The sequence below is a fragment of the Danio rerio genome, chromosome 8 (assembly GCF_049306965.1).
Source record: "Danio rerio strain Tuebingen ecotype United States chromosome 8, GRCz12tu, whole genome shotgun sequence".
Taxonomy (NCBI): Eukaryota; Metazoa; Chordata; class Actinopteri; order Cypriniformes; family Danionidae; genus Danio; species Danio rerio.
Window position 1 is genome coordinate 51,477,448 of NC_133183.1, and position 27,897 is coordinate 51,505,344.

A 27,897-nucleotide genomic window follows, 5' to 3' on the forward strand; every position below is an offset into this window, starting at 1 on the left:
CATAAATGTAAGAACGAGCACAAAATAGTAATCAAATTTAAATCAAATTTGTCACATATACAGTCATAAACACTATACACGTAATGCAGTGAAATGCTTATACAACTATACCCGTGACCTTAACAAAACAAGAAAAATCAATAAGAATCTAAATTAAGGAGTTTAACAGGGCTATTCGATTGGCCGAACCCGGCCACCAAGGCAATTTGTTCCGGCCCTCCAAATAGTGTGACCAAGACATCAAAAATAAATTTAGTTCAGTCGAAAAACGGCCGCTATAGTTATGAAGTGACGTGTGTCTGTTCAATACAGCATGAGCTGCAGAGGCTGCGCAGAGCATGAGTCACCATAAGCGAGTGGTACGGGCAGCCGAAAACATTTGGATGTTTTTGTAGAAAAGACCTTTTGTACTATGCATTGATATCGTCAATAGGGATGCAACAATTAGCCGATTTCCCTATTAACTGCGCTTTAATTTGTCACAGTTAATGAATTGTAAAGGCTTCTCTAAGCCGCATTTCTGTTGCACTGAACAAAACAAAACTGCTGCAAATAAACAAAAAAAAAAAGATTTAAAGTTCTAAGTATGTACACCGAAGCTACACACGCACACCGGATTAACTGTAGCAGCGGCCGTTCCCATATCACGTCTTTTCCGCTTGCAAGTTTGTTAATTCTAATGTAAGAATTTATGACAATATGCGCGCACAAGTGGAGCAAAACGCTTGCAGCTTTCCGGGCGCACACAGTAGAAAACATCTCACAGTGAGAGTTGTGCGTGCCTTTCAGTGCAATGTAAACAAAAGATATGTTAAACGATTTATTATTAAAATGATTTTGTATGCATGAACGCAAATGGCATCAACAGTTAATCTAAATAGCTACTTTCCTCATATAATGCTTGAATTTACATTAGACGTGATAACAGTGAAACCATGATTATTCTTCACACTATATAATCGTACAACCAAGATCTATTACTGTTGCATCCCTAATTGTTACGCAGTTCAAAAAACAACATATGAATGTGTCTGAATGTAGAAAAAGCCTACTTCAGCAATGCACTGCTTTTGTTGTGCTCTGAAATACAACATTTGAATGTTTGTAAAAAACAAAAAAAAGCCAATGCACAATTGTACAATGCACTCATTATGTAGTTTCAAAATACAATATATTAGCATTTTAATGTAGAAAAAGCCAACGTAGGTCTCTTAAGGAAAAATACAGCAAATGGGCTCTTATATGCAGTTGTGTTATCACTCATATAGCAAGTCATATCTCTCCGGCCCTTCGTTTGGGATGCTTTTCATGAACCGGCCCCCATGACAAACTAATTGAACAGCCCTGGAATATAATAAGTAAAACACAGACAACATAACTTGATATAAGTTATCTTTATATTGTGTTTTTTGCCTGCAGGAAGAGGAGGAGCTGATCATGGAAGGACTCCTTAATATCTCATGGGGTTTGCGTCGACCAATCAGGCTTCAGATGCAGGATGACCATGAGCGAATCAAGCCTCCTCCCTCCTCCACCTCCTGGCACTCGGGCTGTAATCTAGACAACCAGAGGTCAGATGGTGAACAAGCATATTTAAATGAGCTCTTTAACCTTCTAGAAGTCAATATTTCTTCTGTTATGCATATGTTTATCAATGCTAATAAGGTTTATCTTGCGTTTGGAGTATTTTATTATGCTTTGACTGGAACAATAAGGTTTTTTCATATGTAAATATACAATACAGTCCTGTTCAAAAATGTCCAGTCTGTGAGATTTTTTAAAAAGGTTTTTGTCTTTTTAAATTTATTATGCTTGGTAAAGGCAGGATTTGTTTGTTTGAAAATACAGTAAAACAATAATATTGTAAATGATTCATGCAATTTTACATATATTACGCCCTAAGTCTAGGGGAAACAAAAAGGGCATAATAAACGAAGAAAAAACAAATGTGTTGGGGTGGTGGATTTCCCAAACTAAACAAAACTTAAAGCAAAAGATTCCCTTCGGTCGACAACCAAACTCACACACTCAATTGAGAGTATATATGAAGATATTTATTATAGAGAAATAGGGTTTATATAAATGAGCATTTCGTTAGGGTGACCACAGGCCAAAATAACAAACAAAAGAATCTATAAAATAAATCCACTAAATTACCTATTACTATTTAAATAAAAAATACAAGAATCTTACCTTACTCCCCAACATAAACAAAGTCAAAAGTAATCAAATAAATAGGCAGGTCACCCTTACACGCTCAAACTCTCAAAAAATATTCAAGCATAGGATGGTCATCAATACAAAGGTGGTTGGTGTTTGATCGTCGGCCGAAGGGGTGAGGGAAACCCAGGAGCTCCACTCCAAACAACGAACGCAGCAGAAATGAGCTCTCCGATCCCTGCTGGAAGCTCCCTTATATACAGGTCTCGGAGACCAGCAGCCAATCAGAGCAGGGAATCACGCCGGCGTGGGAGCCTATAAGACAACAGAAAAAAAGCAAGGAGGCGGGACAAAAGAAAAAGAGTACAATCCGCAATAATAAACAAATAAATAAACTTCAGTCGTAACAACATATCTGTTCTTAGTTTTCTTAATGATGCCAGTCTTCAGTGTCTAGTTTGCTAATTTTGTTAAGCAACTCTCATCATTAGCAGTGTTTACATCTTGTGTTACTTAATATTTCTGTAAATATTGAGATTTATTTATTTATTTATTTATTTATTTATTTATTTATTTATTTATTTATTTTATTCATTGTCAGAATATAGTTAAATTAATTTGTAATGTAGGTTAACAGGTAAATTTATTTAAAATGAAACAATATTGATGTGAAGCAATATTATGATCTATTGGTGTGTAAAAGAATATTGGTGAAACGATCCGTCATTTACTTTAAGGTGTTTATATAATAATACTTACTAAATGCATACAAAAGAGTAGAAGAGATCAGGAAACATTTTATTGTATTTTAAAAAAAAATAAATGATCATTTCTAAAAAATAATAATAATAATAATAAATAAGGATAGTGGCAAATAATAAATACTTTAATTGACAATTATTATTGACATCAACTAATATTTAATACAAATATTAAACAGAGCAATGCATTTTTCACAGTATTTCCTATAATTTTTTATTGCTCTGGAGAAAGTCTTATTCTTCTTGTTTTATTTTGGCTAAAATAAAAGCAGTTAAAAAAATTTCTTAAGTATTATTAGTCCACTTTAGCGTTTTCTTTTTTTTTTTTTCGATTGTCTACAGAACAAACCACTGTTATACCAGTATGAACAAGGAAATATAAGTCTTTTACGTTGTGTCAGATTAGTGGCTAATTCGTACAAATTAATACAGTCGTACGAAAATGTGCGATTTTAAAAAAGACCTAACCACACCCCTAACTTGTTATTGGGGGATGAGAAAGTCATACTAAATTGTATCAAAGAGATCATACAAATTCATACCAATTGGCTACTAAATCAAAAAGTTACAAATTGTCTTGAGATTGTGTTGGTTATACAGTGACTTGCCTAATTATACTAGTTAAGCATTTTAAATGTCAATTTAAGCTGAATAGTGTCTTGAAAAATATCCAGTATAATATTATGTACTATCATCAAGGCAAAGATAAATAAATCAGTTATTAGAAATGAGTTATTAAAACTATTACGTTTAGAAATGTGTTCTTTTCTGCGTTAAATGGAAATTGGGGGAAAAAATATACAGGAGGGCTAATAATTCTGATTTCCATTGTATATGTGCAATGAAATGCTCCTTATTTTGCTATATGTATATTATTTTGTGTCATAAATCATCACCTCAGTACAAACAAAATCTAAGTATAAATCTACAATCCATAGAAGGCAAGATTACTTCTTTAAGGCTGCTCCTTAAACTCAAGTGACCTTCAAGTGACTTCAGCCTGAGATCCTGCTTTGTTTCTCGAGTTTGTTTCCATAGCGACTCTTGTGATGATGACTGTACTACTGATATCCAGCAGCTGAAATCTTCAGGACCGGTGTGATATAAATAATGCACACTTTTCTAATGTCTTCTGCTTTTGATCTCTTTTTGTCCATTTTTGCCTCATGGGTCCAAAATGAGGAGTTCAAAAGAACTAATAATATCTGAGTGCTCCAACACAAATATAGCTTTTTTTTAGCATAATTTGGAGTCTTTTAACACAGGGTCTGTTATTATAAGTAGCAGTTCCTAGAATCATTTGATGATGCTTCTATTATGCACTCATTTGTTTATTACAAAGATTATAGGATTGGAATGGATTTTAAAAACTTCAACCCAAAACAATATTGGATCTTCTCTACTGGAGTGCTCATTACACTCATTTGGTTTTATGATAAGGTTTAGTTCAACCAAAAATAAAAACTTAAAATTGACTTACCCTCAAGTGCATCAAAACTAAATGACTTAACAGAGTTTTGGCTTACAACAGAGAAAAATATTTAGCTTCATATCAAAATTGAAATGCTGCTTGATTCTTGAATAATCATTTCCACACCAGCGGTTCCCAACAGGGGACCTCAGCGAGCTCTGTGGGGGGTCGCTTCAAATTAAAAGAAAATTTAGCACTGGACAATTAGGAGAAGGATCATGTTGCCTTAGTTCATTTTATCATATGAATGACCAAAAAATTGACAAATTTGTAATTCATCCTCCACAAAAAAAGAGAGAGTCTCACTCAATTGCCTTCATCAGCTAATAGAATTGACCCAAGCATACTGGACCCAGGTGAGGACGCTCCAAGCATTTCAGGTCGCAACACTAGCAATACAGGAAACACGAAATGCAGGAAATACCAAGATAGTTACCTGAACTATGGTTTTATTCTATTTTCTCGAAGCAAAGAGTCTTTGGCCCAGCCACAGTGCATCATCTGCAACAAAGTCCTGCTAACGAATGTGTGAGGCCGTCCAAATTTATAAGACTTTTTTAACCAACTCATCCCTAATACCGCAAGGTGTACCCAATACAAATGCCCTACTGATGTTTTGCCTTTATATTTTACATTAGCCTATTATTTGTGCATAAACCTATTTAAATATAGTAATAAACTAAGCGTTTATTTGAAAACGACATTTTGTGTCATCCTTACTGCAAACGTATATGAGCGACAATATCTTTAAATGTGGAGGGGGGCCTTTCAATATTTTCCGAAGGGAAAAGGGGGTCTCAGGTAAAAAAAAAAAAAGGTTGGGAACCACTGCTATACACTACCATTCAAATTATTATTATTTTTTTTTTATAGAAATAAATACATTTAGTCCATAACAATGCATTAAATTGATTAAAATAGTCAGTAATGACGTTTATAATTTTGTTTTTTAAATATTTTATAAAAGCTATTTATTTATAAAATAATCACTAAAAATGTGTATTACATTATTTTTTCCACTAAAGTATTAAGCAGTGATTTTTAGTGTTTATAAAATATTCATAAATATTATATAAATAAATATTTTTAAGCAGTAAATTAGGACTCTGAAGATCATGTGACACTAAAGGCTGTCATTAGAGGAATAAATCATGTGTTTAAAATGTATTCAAATAGAAAATGATTATTTAAATTTGTATTAGATATGTATTTTTAAAAATATAAATATATTTATTCCGTAATGCAGAGTTCAGACTGCATGATTTTCAAACTAGTCGTGTCACAGATGTTTTCACACTGCATGACTATCTGGGCTAGCGTTTCGTCGCTGCTTTGTTTACACTGCAAGATGGTTCGGCGACATGGACATTCACATTGCATGACTTTTATATCTCACAGCCAAAAACACGTAGTACATCTTTTGTTATTAACTAAATAATAAGAAAGAAGCCTTTAATGGGGTAGAACATGTACATGTTTGCTCACCTGGATTTAAAGGGAATCAGCCATTTCTCCTCAACGTTGATAATAAACTAATTTCTTTCTGTATGAAACGTCAAACAGACACGGTTGCTCCTGAGTCCTGTCAAACCCCCACTAGTTTTTCCTCCATTTCGTGGGTCCAAATAAATCGAAAAAGAGCGCTGTTAACTTCTCCCCCTGCCTCCCGCAGGCCTGCAGCAGGTATACACACACGCACACACAAGTGAAAGCTGCTCTCTCATTGGCTGTAGGCGATCAATGATGTTATTTTCAGTCAAAACTCAATTCACACGGCATGATTTGAATCGCCGACAGCTCCAGATATTTAGCATGCCAAATATCTCACAGGCACTGGCGACTCATTTGAGTATTATTTAAAAATATCATTGTATTTTTAATCAAATAAACGCAGCCTTTAAGGGCACAAAACATTTCTTTAAAAAGCATCAATGTAAGCAACAGGAATTCTTACAGGTTGTTGAGAGCTAGATTAAAGCAAGGGGCATTTTTAGAGGAATATCATGTTTTTGGCAAATCGTCTTGAAAGTTTTGCTGGGCTGTGGATTGTGTCTGTCACTGAATAACATGACGGGGCTGTTTTCCTCCTGTCATGTTCTCCAGTCAGGAGGCTCAGAAACAGACTCCACAAACTCCACCTCAGATGGAAGTGACGCCTCCAGAAGAACAAACAAACAACGGCACAACACAAGACCATGAGGAAGAAGATGAAGGTACAGCTTCACTTTTACAGAGGTTTAATAATAATAATAATAATAATAATAATAATAATAATAATAATTATTATTATTTTAATAATTATAATAATTAAATAAAACATTATTACAATATTATAGCTCCTAATTACTACATCCTAAATAGCCTTTTATTCATATCATGTATCGTATCATATATCATATCATATGTATCGGATCATATCATGTGCTGGATTTGATTGTATCATTATTCTTCTTTAAAATTACTTTTAAGAAATGTAACCATTTAATTTTTTTGTTACATTTTAGAACATTTCTTGTTTATGTCATTGACCCAGGAATGTATGCCGCAACATTAGGTGTCAAAAAAATATTTCTGTATAACTATTAGAGTTATTAGTTCATCAAGTGTCAAATATATTTTGCCTTTCATCACGTCTCACACATGTTTAGTACTAACTTTTGTGAAATCTATATGTATGGATAACCAGGGGTGCATTTCTGAAAACCATCGTTAGCCAACTAAGGTCGCAAGTTCTGTCGTTACAAACATAGTTTGTTCATTTGGTGCTTCCCTAATCTATTGTTCCAACGAACATTCGCAAACTGCATTGCAAAATTGTACACTTGCAACTACACCTTTAGAGCTGTAGTTAGAAGCATAGTTCCTAGTTGTGTTCTGTTCCCTGTTTTGACCCCTATCCCCCCTATTCATTTTGAACGTTCCCCATTCAAACTTAGAATGATTAAAAAAAGTCATTAAAGTCATCGCTCTCAAATTATTTTTACAGTTCAGTTTTTGCGATCCCCTTTGTAGTGCATTTTCAAATCATTTATGCCATTTTGAACGCTGCCATGGCTCATGATGAAAGCTATAAGTGACCTAATATTTAAAAGCGGAATTTATGTCTCCAAAGCTTGTGAAAACAAAAATATATAGAATAGGTTAGCCTAATGCTTTTAATTTATAGTAGGTTATTTATTAAGATATGTATCTGTACTGTTTAGGATACATGGGCCTGTTGGTTAGAACATTTCTGCAGTGGTTTGAATGTGTTAACTTGTAAAAGTAGAATTTAAAAAATAAAAAAAACAATCTCCTACTTAATAATAATAATAATAATAATAATAATAATAATAGTACTTCTAATATTAATACCAATAACAATAATAAATATAGCCGCAAGCGGCGATTGACGGGGGTCAAGCAGTTTAGCAGGGTAAGGTTATATAGCAGTCAGGAAGCCTGTGAATTTACAATGTATAGCGCCACCATGTGGCCAATGTCTACGAGTTTCATGCTATGGCCAATTACTTTACATTCTTTTCTACAGAGCAGTAAAATAAACTATAAACTATCAGTGGTGTGTTACTGCCATCTTGTAGACACAGTTGTGATTTTCTTTACATGTTTTAAAACAAGGTGTTTAATCATAGAACCAGTATTGCCAATTAGAATTATTATGAAGAGGTTAAATGGGACTAAATTAGATTTTTAATGCACAACACTGTTTACATCATGTCAAAGTGTGATTCAAAATGATCCTAAATGCAATTTCCCTGACTTTAAACTTAAAAAACAAAGGTATGCAAATGTTATGAACAATAAATAAGTGGTCTTGTGGTGACATCTAGTGGTTAGAAATGGTAGGTAACAGTTAAAAGTCTGTTATAGTGACTAAAATGATAGAATATTGAAAATATGTGTTTTTGAGACCTTTAAAACATCCAAGATGGACAAAAAGTTTAACATGTAAATCATTTCAGTGATAAGCTTAGACTAAAATTGATAAAGCGTGTAAATGAAGCACATTTACTGCATTTTTAAGCCAATTTAGCATGTTTTTAGGACCATTTCCACTATTATAGCGCCACCTATTGCCCGATCTTCACAAAATTTTGCATGTTTCTTCACATTGGTATGCCACATGTGCTCATCAATTTCTGTGATGTTTTGGTTTTTCCTTATTGGTTTACAGGCATGTAGGTTCATGTAGACACGCCCCTTTTGTAAATGACCCTGTTACAGCTATCAGAAGTGAAAAGTTCAACTTTTTTTTAATAATTATTGATCTAGATAGTCCAGAGATTCTAACAACACTGGTTTCGTTGCGATTGAGTGAAAAACAAGGGACTAGTTCGCAAAAGTAGGTTTTTCATTAATTGATGCATATTTAACGAACGATGTGAGTGACAGCAGTGGTTTTAGTGTCAAACTGTTCAGGATGAGCAGGCCTATCATATGATATGTAAATTGTGTGGTTGCGCAAAACTGTGTGTAATAACCAATCAATTACACCCTCAAAAAACACAAAATCGCCCCCTAGTGGTCGATTTCTTTCAAAATTCTTACAGACCTCTAGGACCATGAGTTGAACATGCCCAGTGAGTTTCATTCCGATCACTAATTGTTAACCTAGTTTAATGGCTGCTCAATTTTAATTAGCTAATGGCGGCCATGTTTTTTGAGATATGCCAATGTCCTTTTAATATGTTATGACAGCTTGGCCAAAGACACTGCATGCCAAATTTCAAGCTGATTGGACTAAAGGTTGTAAGGTTAGAGTGATTTTTATGTTTTTTAGGCTTTATAGCGCCACCATGTGGCTAAAATCCGCGGGTTTTGCACTGTGACCTCAAATTGACCTTACACATATGTGTACCAAGTTTGGTGATGATATCTCATTCCTTTCAAAAGTTATAACTACAATTAGCATTTAGCTTCAATTAGCATCGAACATTTTTGCGTATTGTTTCGCGCGAGAATAAAAATATCAACTTTTTTTCAATAATTATTGACATTCAGTATCCAGAAAACATTTAAGAGCTGGTTTGGTTCAGATTGAGTGAAAAACCTAGGACTAGTTCGCAAAAGTGGGTTTCGGACAAATCGCGATGTAGCGGGAAAACGGTGCGTCGTAGAGCAAAAAACCCTGGTGTGCACTTTTGTTCGGGCTAACCCAAGCATTCTAAAAATGTAAAGTTTTTGAGTCTACGACAAACGGTGTACGAATGGCGGCCAAAAATGTCTAAAATGATGGTTTTGGGCGCCATAGCGCCACCTATGGTCTAAATTGGCTGATCTTTGGCCAGGATGTAGTGTACCGGGGTACTACCATCTGGCCAAGTTTGAGCTCTCTAGGCCTTACGGTTTGGTCTGCCCAATAAAAACTAGGGCAGAAAAATAATAATAATAATAATAAATATAGCTGCAAGCAGCAATTAACGGGGGTCAAGCAGTTTAGCAGGGTAAGGTCATATAGCAGTTAGGACGCCTGTAAGTAGTTTATTTGACAATGAAATATACGATTAGAGTGTTAGAGTTTATAGATTGAGCTAACAAACGTTTGATTAAACACTCCAGAAATGAAACATCAGTTTTTACATTTTGACAAATTTCTTATGAACATTTCGAGTGACCGCTTTTATGTCAAAGTGACCAGTATAAGCAGCCCTATGATATAATGTGTAGATCGAGTCATGGCACCTTAGACAAAGTCACGGCATGTCAAATTTTAAGTTAATCAGATAAATGGTTACTCAGATACAGTGATTTTACAATGTATAGCGCCATCATGTGGCCAATGTCTATGTGTTTCATCCTATGTGCTTAGACTGACCTCTTGCATATGTGTAACAAGTTTGGTGAAGATATTTTTATTCATTCATGAGTTATGGCTATTTTAGCTCTTCTTAATAAAAATGACAAAAGAGCAGTGAATTAGCTATTAGTGATCCCCTACTGCCATCTAGTGGCCACGGTGTAATTTATTTATGTGATTACAGCCATTTAGGTGTGCATAAACATATCCCTTCTATGACTGAGCATGTTCTAACTGTATAAAATGAAAAATTTGTATTTTATTAAAATAATTAAAAATCTACAGAGTAAAAAGTGTGACAAGCTTTGACTAAATTTGGTCTTAAATGCATTAACTGTGTTCATGCCATGTCAGTTTGGGATTCAGAATGCATTACATAACATTACATTACATTCTTTGCTATAGAGCAGTAAAATAAACAATAAGTGGTCTGTTACTGCCATCTAGAAGCCACAGTTGTGATTTTCTTTACATATGTTTTAAAACAAGGTGTTTAATCATAGAACCAGTTTTGCCTATTAGAATTATTATGAAGAGGTTAACTGGGACCAAATTAGATGTTTAATGCATAACAGTGTTTGCATCAGGTCAAAATATGATTCAGAATGATCCTAAATGCAATTTCCCTGACTTTAAACTCAAAAAATGTAAAACAGCAAAGGTATGCAAATGTTATGAACAATAAATAAGTGGTCTTGTTGTGACATCTAGTGGTTAGAAATGGTAGGTGACAGTTAAAAGTCGGTGTTATAGTGGCTAAAATGATAGAATATTGAAAATATGTGTTTTTGAGACCTTTAAACATCCAAGATGGACAAAAAAATAACTTATAAATCATTTCAGTGAAAAGTGTGTAAATGAAGTACATTTACTGCATTTTTAAGCCATTTTAGCATGTTTTTAGAACCATTTCCACTATTATAGCGCCACCTATTGCCCAATCTCCACAAAATTTTGCAAGTTTATTCACATTGATATGCCACATCTGCTCACCAATTTCTGTGATGTTTTCGGTTTTCCTTATTGGTTTACAGGCATGTAGGTTCGTGTAGACACGCCCCTTTTGTAAATGAGCCTGTTACAGCTATCTAAAATGGAAAGTTCAACTTTTTTTTGATAATTATTGATCTACTCAGTCCAGAGGTTCATACAACACTGGTTTCGTTGCGATTGAGTTAAAAACCAGGGACTAGTTCGCAAAAGTAGGTTTTGTTTATATTGATGGTTTTTTAATGAACAGTTTGAGTAACAGCAGTGGTTTTAGTGTCAAACTGTTCAGTATGAGCAGACCTGTCATATGATATGTAGATTGAGTGTTTTTTGTGAAATAATGTGTAAATGAAGCACATTTACTGCATTTTTAAGCGATTTAGCATAATTTAAAGACTATTTTTGCTATTATAGCGCCACCTATGGTTTGATCTTCACAAAATTTTTCAAGTTTCATCTCGTTGATATGCCACATGTGCTCACCAATTTCTGTGATGTTTTGGGCTTTCCTTATTGGTTTACAGGCATGTAGGTTCGTGTGGACAAGCCCCTTTTGTAAATTAGCCTGTTACAGCTAGCCAAAGTGAAAAGTTCAACTTTTTTTTGATAATTATTGATCTACACAGTCCAGAGATTCTAACAACAGTGGTTTCGTCGCGATTGAGTGAAAAACCAGGGACTAGTTCGCAAAAGTAGGTTTTTCCTATATTGATGAATATTTAACGAACTGTATAAGTGACAGCAGTGGTTTGAGTGTCAAACTGTTCGGTATGAGCGGGCCTATCATATGATATGTATTTTGTGTGGTTGCGCAAAAGGTTGTGTGATACACAACCCATTACACACTAAAAATACGTAAAATCGCCCCCTAGTGGCCGATTTCTTTCAAAATTCTTACAGACCTCTAGGACCATGAGTCGAACATACCCAGCGAGTTTCGTTTTGATCACTCATCGTTAACCTTGTTAAATGGCTGCTCAATTTTAATTGGCCAATGGCGGCCATGTTTTTTGAGATATGCCAATGTCCTTATAGTATGTTATGACAACTTGGTCAAAGACACTGCATGCCAAATTTCAAGCTGATCGGACTAACGGCTGTAAGGTTAGAGTAATTTTTATGTTTTTTTAGCTTTATAGCGCCACCATGTGGCCAAAGTCTGCGGGTTTTGCAGTGTCACCTCAAATTGAGCTTATGCATGTGTGTACCAAGTTTGGTGATGATATCTCATTTCGTTCAAAAGTTATAGCTCCAATTAGCATTTAGCTTCAATTAGCATCGAACATTGTTTTGCACTGTTTCGCGTGAGAATAAAAATGTCAACTTTTTTTTGATAATTATTGATATTCAGTGTCCAGAGAACATTTGAGAGCTGGTTTGGTTTAGATTGAGTGTAAAACCTAGGACTAGTTCGCAAAAGTAGGTTTCGGACAAATCGCGATGTAGCGGGAAAACGGTGCGTCGTAGAGCAAAAATTTTTGGTATACACTTTTGTTCAGGTTAACCCAAGGATTCAAAAAATGTAAAGTTTTTGAGTCTTCGACAAACGGTGAACGTATAGCGGCCAAAAATGTCCAAAAAGTGTTTTTTTGGCGTCATAGCGCCACCTATGGTCTGATTTGGCTGATCTTTGGCCAGAACGTAGTGTACCGGGGTACTACCATCTGGCCAAGTTTCAGCTCTCTCGGCCTTACGGTTTGGTCTGGGCAATAGTGACTTCGGCAGAATAATAATAATAATAATAATAATAATAATAATAAAAATCTTAACAAAAACAATAGGGTTTCAGCGCTTCGCGCTTGACCCCCTAAATATAGCCGCAAGCGGCGATTAACGGGGTTCGAGCATTTGGCAACCTAATTGCCATTTAGGCAATTTAGATTTAGGACAACCCAAAATTTAAGGCTGACCCAAAAGAAATCCATGATGGAATGTAATAAATGGAAAAAATATAAAGCCTACATGAATGAAGTGGTAACCTGGGCCTAAATCATCTTTTAAATGCAACACCAGAGCTTATACCATGTCAAGATGTGATTCAGAATGATCTTAAATGGAATTTTAGTGACTTTGAACCAACATTATGAGGTCTTGTGCTGTCATCTAGTGGTTTAAATTAGTAATGCATGTTTAGACCCTTCGTGGAAGCATATGAACACACTCTGCTCTTTAGATAAATATATCAAGCTCATTTATGCACAAAAGTTCAATTGTTTTTCATAATTACTGATTTAGACAGTCCAGACATTTGTACAACACTGATTTTGTTCAGTTTGAGCAAAAAATCAGGGACGAGTTCCTAAAAGTATTGTTTAAAATAATGGTGAATAATAAATTGATGGTTATAGTTACAGCAGTGGATTTTGTGCCAAAGTGATCAGAATATACAGGCCTGTCATATAATATGTCATATCAAGTATATTTGTGAAAAGCTGTCTACAATAAACACATATTATACAAATTATGGTCAAATAGCAATAAAAAGCAATGGAAATCAGTGTTTTTGAGACCTTTTCTACTGTTATAGCGCCACCTATTGACATAGCTTCACAAAATTTTGCATGCTTGTTATGAATCACATCTCAGATGTGCAAACCTGATTTCACGAAGTTTTGAGTTTTCCTTATGCATTTACATGCATTTAGGTCAATATAAGACACACCCCTTTTGTAAATGAGCCATTTATAGCTACCAAAAGAGGAAAGTTCAACTCATTTCAATAACTATTGATCTGCTCAGTTCAGAGATTCATACAACACTGGTTTCGTGGTGATTGAGCAAAAAACCAGGGACTAGTTCGCAAAAGTAGGTTTTTCATTTATTAATTAAAATTTAATGAACAGATTGAGTGACAGCAGTGGTTTTAGTGTCAGACTGTTCGGTATGAGCAGGCCTATCATATGATATGTAGTTTGTGTGGCTGTGCAAAACTTTGTGTAATAACCAATCAATTACACCCTCAAAAAACACAAAATCGCCCCCTAGTGGCGGATTTCTTTCAAAATTCTTACAGACCTCTAGGACCATGAGTCGAACATGCCCACCAAGTTTCGTTTCGATCACTCATCGTTAACCTAGTTTAATGGCTGTTTAATCTTAATTGGCTAATGGCGGCCATGTTTTTTAAGATATGCCAATGTCCTTATAGTATGTCATGACACGTTATACAAAGACACTGCATGCCAAATTTCAAGCTGATTGAACTAATGGTTGTGAGGTTAGAGTAATTTTTATGTTTTTGAAGCTTTATAGCGCCACCATGAGGCCAAAGTTTGCGGGTTTTGCACTGTGACCTCAAATTGACTTTATACATGTGTGAACCAAGTTTTATGAAGATATCTCAATCCGTTCAAAAGTTACAGCTACAATTAGCTTTTAGCTTACATTAGCATGTTACGTTTTTGTGTACGGTTTCGCGTGAAATCAACATTTCAACTTTCTTTCAATAACTTTTGCTATTCAGTGTCTAGAGAACATTTCTACACTGGTTTGGTTCAGATTGGGCAAAAACCCTGGGACGAGTTCGCAAAAGTAGGTTTCGGACAAATGGCGATGTAGCGGAAAAACGGTGCGTCGTAGAGAAAATCTGGGAGACTCCACTTTTGTTCGTGCTGACCCAACCATTCCAAATATGTAAAGTTTTTGAGCCTACGACAAACGGTTTAGAAATGGCGGCCAAATTACTAAATTTTTTTTGTTTTTAGCGCTGTAGCGCCACCTATGGCCCGATTTTGACGAGCCTTTGGATCTGAGTAGCGGTGAGGAGTACTACCATCTGACCAAGTTTGAAGCCAATAGGCCTTACGGTTTGGCCTGGGCAATAGTGATTATGGCAGAAGTAAAATAATAATAATAATAATAATAATAATAATAATAAAAATCCTTACAAAAACAATAGGGTTTCAGCGCTTTGCGCTCGAACCCCTAATAATAATAAAAATCTTAACAAAAACAATAGGGTTTCAGCGCTTCGCGCTTGACCCCCTAATAAATTAATGAAAATAATAACTATTATTAATAAGTAGTATTTTTTTCATTTTTTAATAAATGGCCTACTATTTTGCAACCATCAGCCTAACGATTTATATGATTTATATGATTTATATATGAGTTTCCATATGATATTAGAATATGTTAGCTATGTGGTTTTATGTTTTAGAATAGAATATGTAATATTTGTAAAGGAAAAATTGGTCTTATATGTGCCGTTTACATATATTTCAATTAATTTGGAAAACTGTGTGTGCGTGTAAAACAATATAATTTGCACAAAAAATCATGGGATTCTTCTCTAAAGAAGTTGTAACTCCGCACCGTTCAGAGCAGTGGTCACCAAACTTATTCCTGGAGGGCTGGTGTCCAGCAGATTTTTGCTCCAACCCTAATCAAACACACCTGAACCAGCTAATCAAGGTCTTACTTGGTATACTTGAAACATCCAGGCTGGTGTGTTGAGGCAAGTTGGAGCTAAACCCTGCAGGGGCACTGGCCCTCCAGGACCGAGATTGGTGACCCCTGGTTTAGAGCGTTTTATGGACGTTTTATGTTACAACTAATGTGGTTCAAACAATGGATGGATCTGCGACAAAGCAGCTACGGTTTTGGGAAACACTCAACAAAATGTTATCACCTTTTTTAAAGTCTGAAAGATGAGCTCTTCAAATCAAACAACTTTTTAAGATCATATTTATGCTGATTTGTTAAAAAAGAAATAGTTTGTTTCATAAATGTGAACTGTTTTTGAGCCATAATGAGCTAGAAATTGAAATAGATTTTTTAAAATGATATAAATTGTTTTAAAAAAGTCAGAACGTTTCATTAAGCAATTTAATCCAATACAAATGAACATCGACATTTGTAAATGTATAAAAATGAGTAAATTCACTTCATTAAAAATGTCAAACTTTTACTGTTCAGTTGACATTCCCTTATTAATACAATGTTGCTGATCAGATACAATATTGTTGTAGTCAAATAAATAAATAATAATCCTTATGTTTATGTTCAGTTATTTAGGTGTATAGGCAATGACACCAACCTATTCAACCTAAAACCTGAGGAAAATTAACATAAAATTTCAGGCAGCGCTCAGAGACTTTTGCATATAAACTTAATTGTTCTGAAAGATAACAGTCCTTCAGGCCCAAACAAAAATACTAAACTGATTTTAAACACGCAAATGTTCTGTGACTCATTTCCCTCCTCATTTCCCTTTTTTTTTCTCTGACAGAAGTGTGTGATGTCTCCGCTCAGCTTCTCAGAACTAAGAGCGATGCAGGCGTATTGAGGCGGGGCCGGAGACGGTCTCCTAGTGACCAGCGGAGAATCAGACGCCACCGATTCTCCATCAACGGTCACTTCTACAACCACAAGGTGACAGGACGACAAACTGGTTCTCCATGTGTGATGGTTTGAGCATAACTTCCTTCTTCATGCAGTCTCTTCTTCCTCTTTTTAGACTGCTGTGTTCACTCCTGCATACGGTTCAGTCACAAACGTGCGGATCAACAGCTGTATGACCACGCCACAGGTGCTGCGGGTGCTGCTCAACAAGTTCAAGATCGAGAACAGTCCTGATGACTTTGCCCTGTACCTGGTTCATGCCAGTGGAGGTTTGTCTCTAACTGTTTTGTTTTCTTCTAAATTAGGGGTTTTCAACCTGTGGGGCTCCAATGCCTATTAAGGGGGACGTGAGAAATTGAGGCGTGTACTTGAGTAAATTGAACCTTCGCTAAGCCCTGTACTCTTTATTTACTGTTGTTATGCCTATCAAGCTTTCGTGTATGGCACGTCTATTACATTATGTATGCGCCAGTGTCAGACATTTCCAGGGGTATAACTAGTCATTTTTGACAAACAGGTGAGAAATGCGAGAAAGCCAGACTTAAAAGAACAGCAGTATGCATTACAGTGGTATATTCCCGACTTAATCTGCAACTGATTAGAAAAAAATGTAATCAAAATTGAAGCAAGGTTAGCCTAGCCGCCTGATATGCTGACCATTCAACAGCTTAGTTCATGCGCAGTAAGAGAGGTGAAATTTAAAAATATTCTAATAATAACCAATTAAACCGTGTTTTCTCTTTTTTTTTTTGCCTGACAGACTAACTGTTATGCAATAAAATATAGCATTACGAAACGATGAGGAGGCGATGCAGTGGCTCACGTATTGCTCACTAATCGCTCCTTAGCGTCACTCGCCAGGACATACAGGTTGAAATGATAACCATCAACACATTATATCTAACCTGAACTTATAGGAACACTAATACTAAATGATGACTAATCAATGCATAACGGCTATAAAAAAATTAAAAAAAACACAGGACTGTCGTAACTCAATACCTCTACACGTATCCCAGGAAGGCAGAGGAAGGCCAGGAAACACAGTACCCTGGCCAGCAGCAGCAACCCCAGGGCACATGTCCCCTACCACCACACCACAGAGATGGACATGCTTCCACCCAGATGGTGGAAGACAATGCCCCCCGCTAGAGCCCCCCACAGCTGCAGAGGGCAGGCCCCAACGGGCTGAGAATGGCAACCGCCGACCCCGCCACGCAGCCAGCCACCTGGGACAGGCAGGGACAGAATCCATGGGTGGCCCCCATGTAGATCCTGGGTACAAGCCCATTTTAAACCCTTTAAGCAGGTGGGGCCCAAATTGGTCTTTCTTGAATTGCCCTGTTAAGACCCACATAAGACTCTCACAGATCCTGCTTAAAATCTATATGGGCATCCATGGCTGGCCCCCATGTGGATCCCGGGTGCAAACCCACTTTAAATCCATTTGGGCAGATGGGATCCAAATGTGTTTGGCATGAATTGCCCAGTTAGGACCCATGCAGTACCCTTACAGGTCCCACTTTTAGTACATCTGGGCTTCCACGACTGGCCCCAATGTGAATCCAGGGTGCAAGCCCATAATGGGGCCCACATTTTCAGCCCATGAAGCCCTCATCTAGGCCCCACATGTCATTGCTGGCTGGGCAGCAATGCCACTTTGCCCATAAATATGCCAGGTAGGACCCATATATGCATTCCCCGTTCAAACCCAATGCCACTTGACCCATAAATATGCCATGCAGGACCCATATGTGCATTCCCAGTTTAACCCATGCCCACTTGGCCCATAAATATGCCATGCAGGACCCATATATGCATTCCCAGTTCAAGCTCATGCCCACTTGGCCCATAAAAATGCCTCGCAGGACTCATATATGCATTCCCAGTTCAAACCCATGCCCACTTGGCCCATAAATATGCCATGCATGACCCATATATGTGTTCCCAGATCAAACCCATGCCCACTTGGCCCATGCCTGTCCCTTATGTGGCCCATGTAATCAGCTAATATGGGCTTCCTATGTGGGACTCATACTACAAAACATACATGGGACCTGCTGATTTCACCCAGCTAAAGCCCATGCCCACACAGTTCCCATGGAACCCGTAGTTAACCCATTTGGGCCCCACATGTCATTGCTGGCTGGGAGAATGTGTCAGGAAAATCAGAAACAACAAAACCAACTTAACCCCACTCTTATAGCGCCCCTCACACAACTTGATCCACGCTGGCATTTCTCCTTTTGGGTTTAGGTTTTGGAAAGGGAAGAAAATTCCACCACCCTGTCCAAACTTTTAGAATACCGGGTATCAGAAAAGGTTGAAAACCTCAGTTCTAAATGACTGTGAAACACTGAATCGCCATCTAGTGGACACTATAGTTATAATAACTGTTCAACAAAAACAAAATCCAAATTCACTCACTATTTACTCATACAGTGGTTTCAAACCTTTATAAAGAGAAACTTCCATAGTATTTTTCAAAACAAAGAAACAAAAAACATTACCATTAAAGTAATTGGCTGTGTGAACATTCACCAATTTTTGTCAATCAAAATTAATTGAATCCGACTGCACTTCCATCTGTTTACATTGACTAAATCTAAACATTGTGATCTGATTCAAATATCTGTTTATGTGTGTTTTATATACATTCCGATTAACTTTTGTGTTTAAGAAAGATAAGCTTTAATGTAAATTTAAAAATGCATTGTTTTAGTTTTTTTTTTGACTTAACTAAATTAGTAACTAAACTAGTTTTAATTTAGAAAGTCCATTCCTTTATGCAAAGTAACATTTACTTGATTTGGACAACACAGTGGTGCAGTGGGTAGCACAATTGCCTCACAGCAAGACGGTCTCTGTTTCGAGCCCCAGCTGGGCCAGTTAGCATTTCTGTGTGGAGTTTGCATGTTCTCTCTGTGTTCGCGTGGGTTTCCTATATATGTCCAAAGATATGTGGTACAGGGGAATTGGGTAAGCTAAAATTGTCCGCAGTGTATATGTGTGAGTGTGTATGGATGTTTCCCAGTAATGGGTTGCAGCTGGAAGGGCATCTGCTGCTTAAAACATATGCTGAGTTAGTTGGCGGTTTATTCAACTGTGGTGATCCCGGATTAATAAAGGGACGAGACTTGATTTGCCTTTTGTTAAATTTAGTTAAAGGTGCAGTAGGTGATCTTCTACAATGCTAACAGCTTAGCATAAATCTCTAAATCATAGTCCCTCCCCTGCCGTCCAGAGCCACGCCTCCTGAAACTGGAGCATGCGCACCTTAAAGATGACAGCAAACGAACCTTCTTTTGTGTGTTAAAAGAGACTAGTGCTTGTTTGGCGGCGTACAGGAATTACACTCATTACTAAGCCAAACTGACATGCTATTTCAGAGCGAATATTTAGAGTTGCATGGCCAAAAATATAGGGAAAGTCTAGGCAGAATAGCGGTATTTACTTGTGTTTTGTTGTTAAACTAATTAAAATCTACATTATCGATGCTGTGAAAGGTCCCTTATGAAACTGAAAATAGTTTTATCAATATTTCACCGGAAGATTTTAGTGGCTGAACAACACTTCTGTGAAGATATAACCAATTTGTAAGAACAACATCTAACGTGACATCAGCTTTACGTGAAGCTAAAATAGTTTTAAAACAAAGCATTACCTGTCTAAGAGAAATCCTTTAGCCATGGTGTTATCCTTTCTCCAGCATGCAAAGGTAACTCCAATATTGATTCAGGTTTTTAAAAAGTTATTGATTCACCATGTTTTTGCCAATCGCGCATGTGCCCAAGTGTGCTCTCTCTGTTGTGAACGTGCAGCATGTTAATGCACAAACAGCGGTCGGCAGAGCTGCGTACAAACTGCTGTGCAGTTGTTCAAATCTGCATTTGCTGAAAGACAGTTTGAGCTACTTATCGGAATTATGAGAGATGTCGGCCCGACTTTATTTAATTGGATGAACATTTTTTACTTACTCTAAATATCAAAATACATATAAATACATTTGGATCATTTACTTTAATCATTACTATTAGACTGTGAAGAGACTTTCAACCAGCACAACAACAAATGTTTCTGAAAACAATCACCTACTGCACCTTTAAGTGAACGAAAGTCTGATACATGCGTGTGTATGTTTTGTATGCATATGTGTATATACATATTTATCTTAATTTTTTCTCATGGTGTCTGTTGTCACTTTTAGCGTTATTTCATTATTTATTTTCAGGTTTTCTTTGTTTAATTTCTTTACTGTAATTTCTTATTTTATTTAAGTTATATTACGTGAAGAGATAGTTTTAACGTCTATTTAGGTTACCGTGCATTTAAAAAAAAAATGTATTTGTTAGGCAGCCTGACGAAAATATACAAAAGTTGATTAACATATTTTATCATTCTTTCATTAAAATATGCACAGGCTAATGCATGTCAACATTGCACCGCGCATGTTCCCCAGAGTCTTCTGAATATGACTGAGAAAGTTGTTGTGTTCAAGCATTTACAAGCTCATTACTTGGTTGTGGATTAGATTAGATCACCCAGATTAAGTCCACCCCTTCCAATCTAATTGAAATTGAATTCTGATCGAGATCAATATAATCGAGGGAGATGTTCACATCACTGTTTTCGAATCTAATTAAACCATTTATAGTGGTACGGTGGCTCAGGGGTTAGCACTGTCGCCTCATAGCAAGAAGGTCGCTGGCTCGAGTCCTGACTGGGCTTATTGGCATATCTGTGTGGAGTTTGCATGTTCTCCCTGTGTTCATATGGGTTTATGTACCAGTTTCCCCCACATTCCAAAGGCATGCACTATTGGTGAATTGGATGAATTAAATGAATTGAATAAATGAAGAAACTGCCGATCCAATTACAAACAGGTTATTTGGGTGCATGTATGCATTTATAAATGTAGCAAATGACAACCATTCTCTTCAGCCATTAAATAGGTCTAGTTGTAAATGTAGGAAATGTATTGTATGTTTCAGAGCGTGTTCAGCTGAAGCGCACCGATTATCCATTAGTAGTGCGAATCCTTCAGGGACCATGTGAACACGTCTGCCGGATCTTCCTCATGGAGCAGGATCTAGGAGAGGAGATTCCTTATGAAGTGAGTGTGTGTGTGTGAAGGAGAGCTGATCTGCTGACAAATTCAAAAGTATAGCATTCATATACAAATGTCTCATTGTCACAGTCACACACACACACACACACACACACACACACACACACACACACACACAAACAAAATACACTTAATGCACAAATAGACTTCAGTGAACATCTACACATATAGACATCACCTATATACTATGTAACTGCAGGTTAATCATGTTTATATATAATAACTTTACTGTTTAAGTTACTAGTAATTAGTTAATTAGTTTAAGTTATTAGTAAAGATATGGTAACCAATAAATCTAACTTTTCTGATGTTGAGTGCTATAAAAATAAACTTGAATTGAAAGTCTTATTGCACTGCACTCCTCACCTATTTGAGCTTTACCTGCTATCTGCCCTTATTTGTATATAAGTTGTGTTTGTGTATGTTTTTTTCTAATATTTTACATGTGTTTCTCTTAAATTTGACTCAAATCATTTGTATTTATTTGTGTATTTGAATTAAATCCAATCACTTTCATTGCCACATGTGAAAAGCTTAGTGACATCCATCCATTTTAAGAACATATACAGGAAACATATACTTCATACAGTGCAAAATACAATAACAAACATGTAGATGCAAAGACAAGTAGCTAGTGTGCAAGATTTAACATAGCAAATACTCCATTAGCATATCAAAATCCCTTTAAGTGTAGTCTTTGAGCATACGTAGACATACACGTAATTTGCATCCTTCTTCTAGTGTTTTTGTTATCTGTATGCACGCAGAGTCTGAGAGTAACATAATTTCAATTCTTTGTATGTCTGTAAATGTAGCAGAATTGACATTGAAGCTGTCTTTGAGGAAGTTGACAAAACTGACTGCAGTTGCTCCCCATTGCTCTAGGTGGCACAATACATCAAATTTGAGATGCCCGTCCTGCAGAGTTTTATTACTAAACTAAAGGAAGAGGAAGACAGAGAGGTGCAAAAGCTGAAAAGCAGGTAAGATTTAATTACTTTTTTTATTTAAACATGTGTAGATGAGAGAAATTATTGCGTCTGAAACTGTTAAATCTGAAACTGATTGCTGAGCATAATGAGAGCAGCACATGCTGGAGACATCTGCTGGGCAAATGTATAATTACAAAGGAAACGCTTAAAGGGATAGTACACAAAAAAACAATGAAAATTGACTCACTGTTTACTCTCCCGTCTCTCTCAAGTGGTTTTCAAACTTCATGAGTTCCTTCTGTTAAAAAAAACAAAATAGGATATTTTGAAATCTTTCAACCACTGATTTTCATTGTAGGAAAAACAAATACTGTGGAAGTCAATGGTTACAGGTATCTTCTTTTGTGATCAACAGAAGAAAGTTAAAGGGTTAGCAATTGATGACAGAATTTTCACTTTAAGGTGAACTATCCCTTTAATGTCAGTGACATTGACACAGTAGTGTGCTTTAGAAAATCTAAAATACACAGATGTATACCTCTCTATCAGAGGTTGTCAAAGTTTTTGTCATCGAATGCTCACTGATATAGACTGATTATGTTATTTATACTATAATTCTGACAAGGCCACTTGATTTCAAACTTCTTTATTAATTGAAATTTAGAGATTTCTCTTTATGGTTTCATTCATTTCAAGACCTTTAAATTTTTATTTAAATATTATATATATGAAACTCAATCTACTATCTGACCTAACGCCCTCATCCGTCCAGTATAATTCTTAATCACAGATATAGATTTTATACTCCAATAAGACCATTTACCTGGCAGAAAAAGACACTAACAATATTAATCAAATGACAAAATGACAGAACGAAACATAAAGGGATGGAGGCGGAAGGATTGGAGCTCATCCTGTTTACATAATCTCGGCTCAGTCTGATTCTCCAATGATTGATAGCCAATGTAAGTTAGACAAAGCAGCAGTAAAAGAGAGAGAAAAATACAACCCACTGCTAAACGTCATAGACTACCTGACAAAAGTCTTGTTGCCTATTCAAGTTTTAGGAACAACAAATAGTTTTAGTTGATCATTTGGTATCAGAAGTGGCATAAATGAAAGGCAAAGGCCTCTAGATAAGGCTTATTTTAACCAAAAATAAAATATGGTCATGTCTTGATTTTGAATTATTTAATAAGGACAGTAAGGTCTGACTTTGCTTAGACAAAAGTCTTGTCACTTAACAGAAATAATGTACAGTATAGATATAAAGTCATGCTGCAGTGAAAAAATAATTAATATTGTGTATGACTCCCATGAGCTTGTAGGACTGCATTCATACAACTCTGCAATGACTCAAATAACTTATTAATAAAGTCATCTGGAATAGCAAAGAAAGCGTTCTTGCAGAGTTCATCAAGATTCCTTGGATTCATCTTCGATGCCTCCTCCCTCATCTTACCCCAGACATGCTCCATAATATTCATCTCTGGTGACTGGGCTGGCCAATCCTAGAGCACCTTAATTTTCTATGCTTTCAGTAACGTTGATGTAGAGGATGAAGTATGAGAAGGAGCGCTATCCTGCTGAAGAATTTGCCCTCTCCTGTGGTTTATAATGTAATGTGCAGCACAAATGTCTTGACACCTCAGACTGTTGATGTTGTCATCCACTTGGCAGATCGCTTGCACGCCCCCATACTGAATGTAAACCCAAACCATGATTTTTCCTTCACCAAACTTGACTTATTTCTGTGAAAATCTTGGGTCAATGCGGGTTCCAATAGGTCTACAGCAGTATTTGTGATGATTGGGATGCGGTTCAGCAGATGGTTCATCAGAAAAATCCACCTTCTGCCACTTTTTTTTCCAAATGATCTACTTAAAGTCAAGTTGTTATTTGTTGCTCTTACAACTGGGTCAACAACAAGACTTTTGTCAGGCAGAGGTGTACAAGCACGTAACAATGTATAATATATATTTTATATATTTTTAAAAATAAAATTGTATAATCACAACCATTTTTTGGTAAAACTTTATAATAATGTTTTATTAATGTTAAATATATTTATATGTTAAATATGTTTATAAGTTTAAATGTTTATTCACAATGTATTTACTCACAAAAACAAACAAAGAACAATGCATTTATTATGGATGTATACTTTAATTTGAGTTTCTGAAAATAAAGTCAGTCGTTAGTTCTCATTAAAAAGCACAGCTTTGGATTTTAATAACGCATTAGTAAATGTTGTTGAACTATGATTAATAAATGCAGTTCTAATATTGTTCATTATTAATTTTAGTAAACACATTAACTAATGAAACCTTATTGTAAAGTGCGACCTATTTTTTGACTACACATAAAGAGAGCATTAATAATTTCTCTCTTTTCCTATATAGATACAAGTGTCTGCGGTGTATCATTGAGAAGCAGCTGCAGTGTTTGCCTGAGGGATCCACCTGTATGTGAGCAGCATCTTTTTCTGAACACGTTTCACTCCACGTCAAACAGTAGACTTCCAAACTGACTGTCATCAGCCCTTCCACCCTAAATACCGTCTCTAAACCACTAATATGCATTGATATTTGCTGACCAGTAAAGAAGGATGGTACATCTTGTAATATATATATAAAAAAAAATCTTTGTATATTTTTCTCTGCGTATTTGGTGCTGTTGTGAATCACATCCAGGTACAATAATATACAAGCACATTCCACAAAAGCAGGGAATTTCATCATCCAGGGATCGCTGGAGAGAGCAATTATAATGACAAGCACAAAGTGATGAAGATAAATGCTTGCAGCTAGTATTACTTGCTTAGTTTAACTCATTATCAAGAGTCACGACTGTCTGATCACTTTAAATGTTGTTGGATGTATTGAGAACAAATGCGGTCTGAGCCAACCTGTTTTACCAGTACATAGGGTGACCAGACATCCTGTCGTATTTAATTTTTTAAGTGTCTCTACTTATAATGACAAATGTTCAGTATTTCACTTTTCTAAACACATTCTTCATTTCTGAGTGCTAGTTTTAGTATTATGTCATGCTAAAATTCTTAAGTAAGAGAAGCCAGTCATGTCAAAGTTAATCCTTTGTCACGTACGATCAGTGTCACATAATCAGCTGTTAAATTAAAATCTGCTTTTTTAAGTCAGGGAGAACATGCAAACTCCACACAGAAACGCCAACTGAGCCGAGGTTCAACCCAGCGACCTTCTTGCTGTGAGGCGACAGCACTACGTACTGCACCACTGCCTCGCCTTGTTCTGTGAAATACGTTTTTTAAAAACAATCATACCGGGGACAGATCGGTGGCAAATTCGCCAATATGGACACCTCGGCGATAGGCTCATATCAGCTGATAAAATCGGCAATGTAGTACTTCTGAATCCGATTCATACTGTTAATATTCTTATTATATAGAACATACTTTTTGAGCGGTTGTGAAGTAAATTCAAATTCAAATGTAGTATCTCAACGAGTAGTGTGCCATTTTTGGACAACAGCCCAAGAACTTGTATCCACCATCATCGGTTTACACACATTGCATAACAAATAATTAACTGCGCTTGATTGCTTTCGGAAAATGAAAAATAGAACAGTCAAAAATGTATATGGTACCATAGCAAAGATGAAGTGTATGTAAATATGTGAAATTCTGAAGGAATCGTTGCATAGTGTCACATGGGAATGTTTTTTTAACAGCCAATTATCATTGTATGTACAAAACATTTGAAACAAGCACACGGAAGGATTTTTCTAAAAGCAACTCAACCATAATCATAATATTGTCTTGTTCAGAACAAGGTAAATAATTAGATTAATGGCGTTCATGTGAAAATACTCTGTGATACAGTACAGTACAACTTCCTGAAATCAGTGTTTCCAATACTATCTTACGGCAACTCATAACTTCTTGATTTAGTAGCTGTATTTATTTGTACGATCTTATTCATACATTTTAGAATGATTTGCTAATCCAACCCCCAACCCCCCACACACACGTTTTATTTTTTATAAAAACATACAATATTTAAAAGGATATTTTTTTCATACAAATGAAATCATAGGAATTTGTATGAATTAGACACTTTTCTGATACTTCAAATTGTTGTGTTTCCTTGTGAGATGGGGCTGATGTTTTAACCATGGAAGTTTTTAAAGTGTTTGTTTTGTGACACATTATATTTTCCTCAGGAAAGACATTTAGTATAAAAAAAAACTCATTACTTAGAAGGAGAAAATCTAATCTATGTCAAATATTCTGATATTCCACTTCGAGGATTCTGGTCACCCTATATCAGTATCATCCAACTTGACCAACGTCTCTTTTAGACGGTGATTTGTTTTTGTATCAGAATGACAGAAAGAGGTGAATCCCGTACTGAAGACTGTGAATTTAATGAATGATTGTAAACAGAATGAAGTAGGACAATGTTGTCTGAGTGAATGAGTGAGTTAGTCTTACTTGTATGACTGTTTGAGGACCGGGAAAAAGACAGTATGGCTGTAGTTGCTGAGAAAGAGGTTCATTACTTTTTTATTTTTAATTTTTTTGATTCTCATTCACACTTATGACTGCCTTGTGTTGTCATATTTCTGACATTTCCTCCAGCATGTGTTTAGTCTATATTATAATGATTGTAAAACTGAGAATAAGATGATAATTATATTTAAATAAAATGTTATCATCAGAAAATAAACAACAAATGTTTTGTTTTTAATAACAAGCGTATGTCTCTGTCTCTCTCTCGCTCTCGCTCTCTCTCTCTCTCTCTCTCTCTCTCTCTCTCTCTCTCTCTCTCTCAATTCAATTCATTTTAATTACAGTGGCTGAGTGAGCTTAACGTGCTGAAATTTGAAAAAATTTAGGCAAATTGAAAAAAGATCTTCATTCGTTTGACAGTACACATCCTGCAAATCCTCACAACGCAAATACATTTTTTAAAAAACGTGCTGCATTTTTACACAACGCAAACAATTTACAAAAACGTGCTGCATTTTCTCACAACACTTTCAAATAGCATGGAACACAACGGAAATGTTTTAAGGAGACCCTAAAACATGAGGGGCTCGGCTATTTAGATTATGGTTATTTAGGCTAATAATATACAAAAGACAAGAGAATCAGGATGTTAAAACAAACAAACTAACAAACAAACAAACAAACAAACACTTACCTTTCAAAGATCACCTACAACTTCACTGAGCAATAGTCACAGCACACCAGCATCCGTCATGTTTTTGGGTCTCCTTGACACATTTCCGTTGTGTTCCGTTGTTTTTGCAGCGCGTTCGTAATTCGTTTA

The 27,897-nt window shown here is 36.0% G+C and overlaps 1 protein-coding gene across 4 annotated transcripts in view; it reads left to right on the forward strand.

The window, feature by feature from the left end:
* The window catches only part of rassf2a (Ras association domain family member 2a), a 49,994-nt gene extending 22,696 nt beyond the window's left edge, over nucleotides 1-27,298 (forward strand). For 2 of the 4 annotated variants that reach the window (XR_012383688.1, XR_012383687.1), the window contains exons 4-11: nucleotides 1,420-1,571; nucleotides 6,496-6,605; nucleotides 16,410-16,552; nucleotides 16,638-16,791; nucleotides 21,514-21,635; nucleotides 22,536-22,633; nucleotides 24,985-26,546; nucleotides 26,645-27,298. Coding sequence is in view for 2 of the 4 variants with exons in the window: in NM_001004676.2 (NP_001004676.1) it covers nucleotides 1,420-1,571; nucleotides 6,496-6,605; nucleotides 16,410-16,552; nucleotides 16,638-16,791; nucleotides 21,514-21,635; nucleotides 22,536-22,633; nucleotides 24,985-25,054 (849 nt within the window). In the remaining 2 variants the exon portion in view is untranslated. 4 annotated transcript variants of the gene reach the window in all.
* Nucleotides 27,299-27,897: the final 599 nt, after the last annotated feature.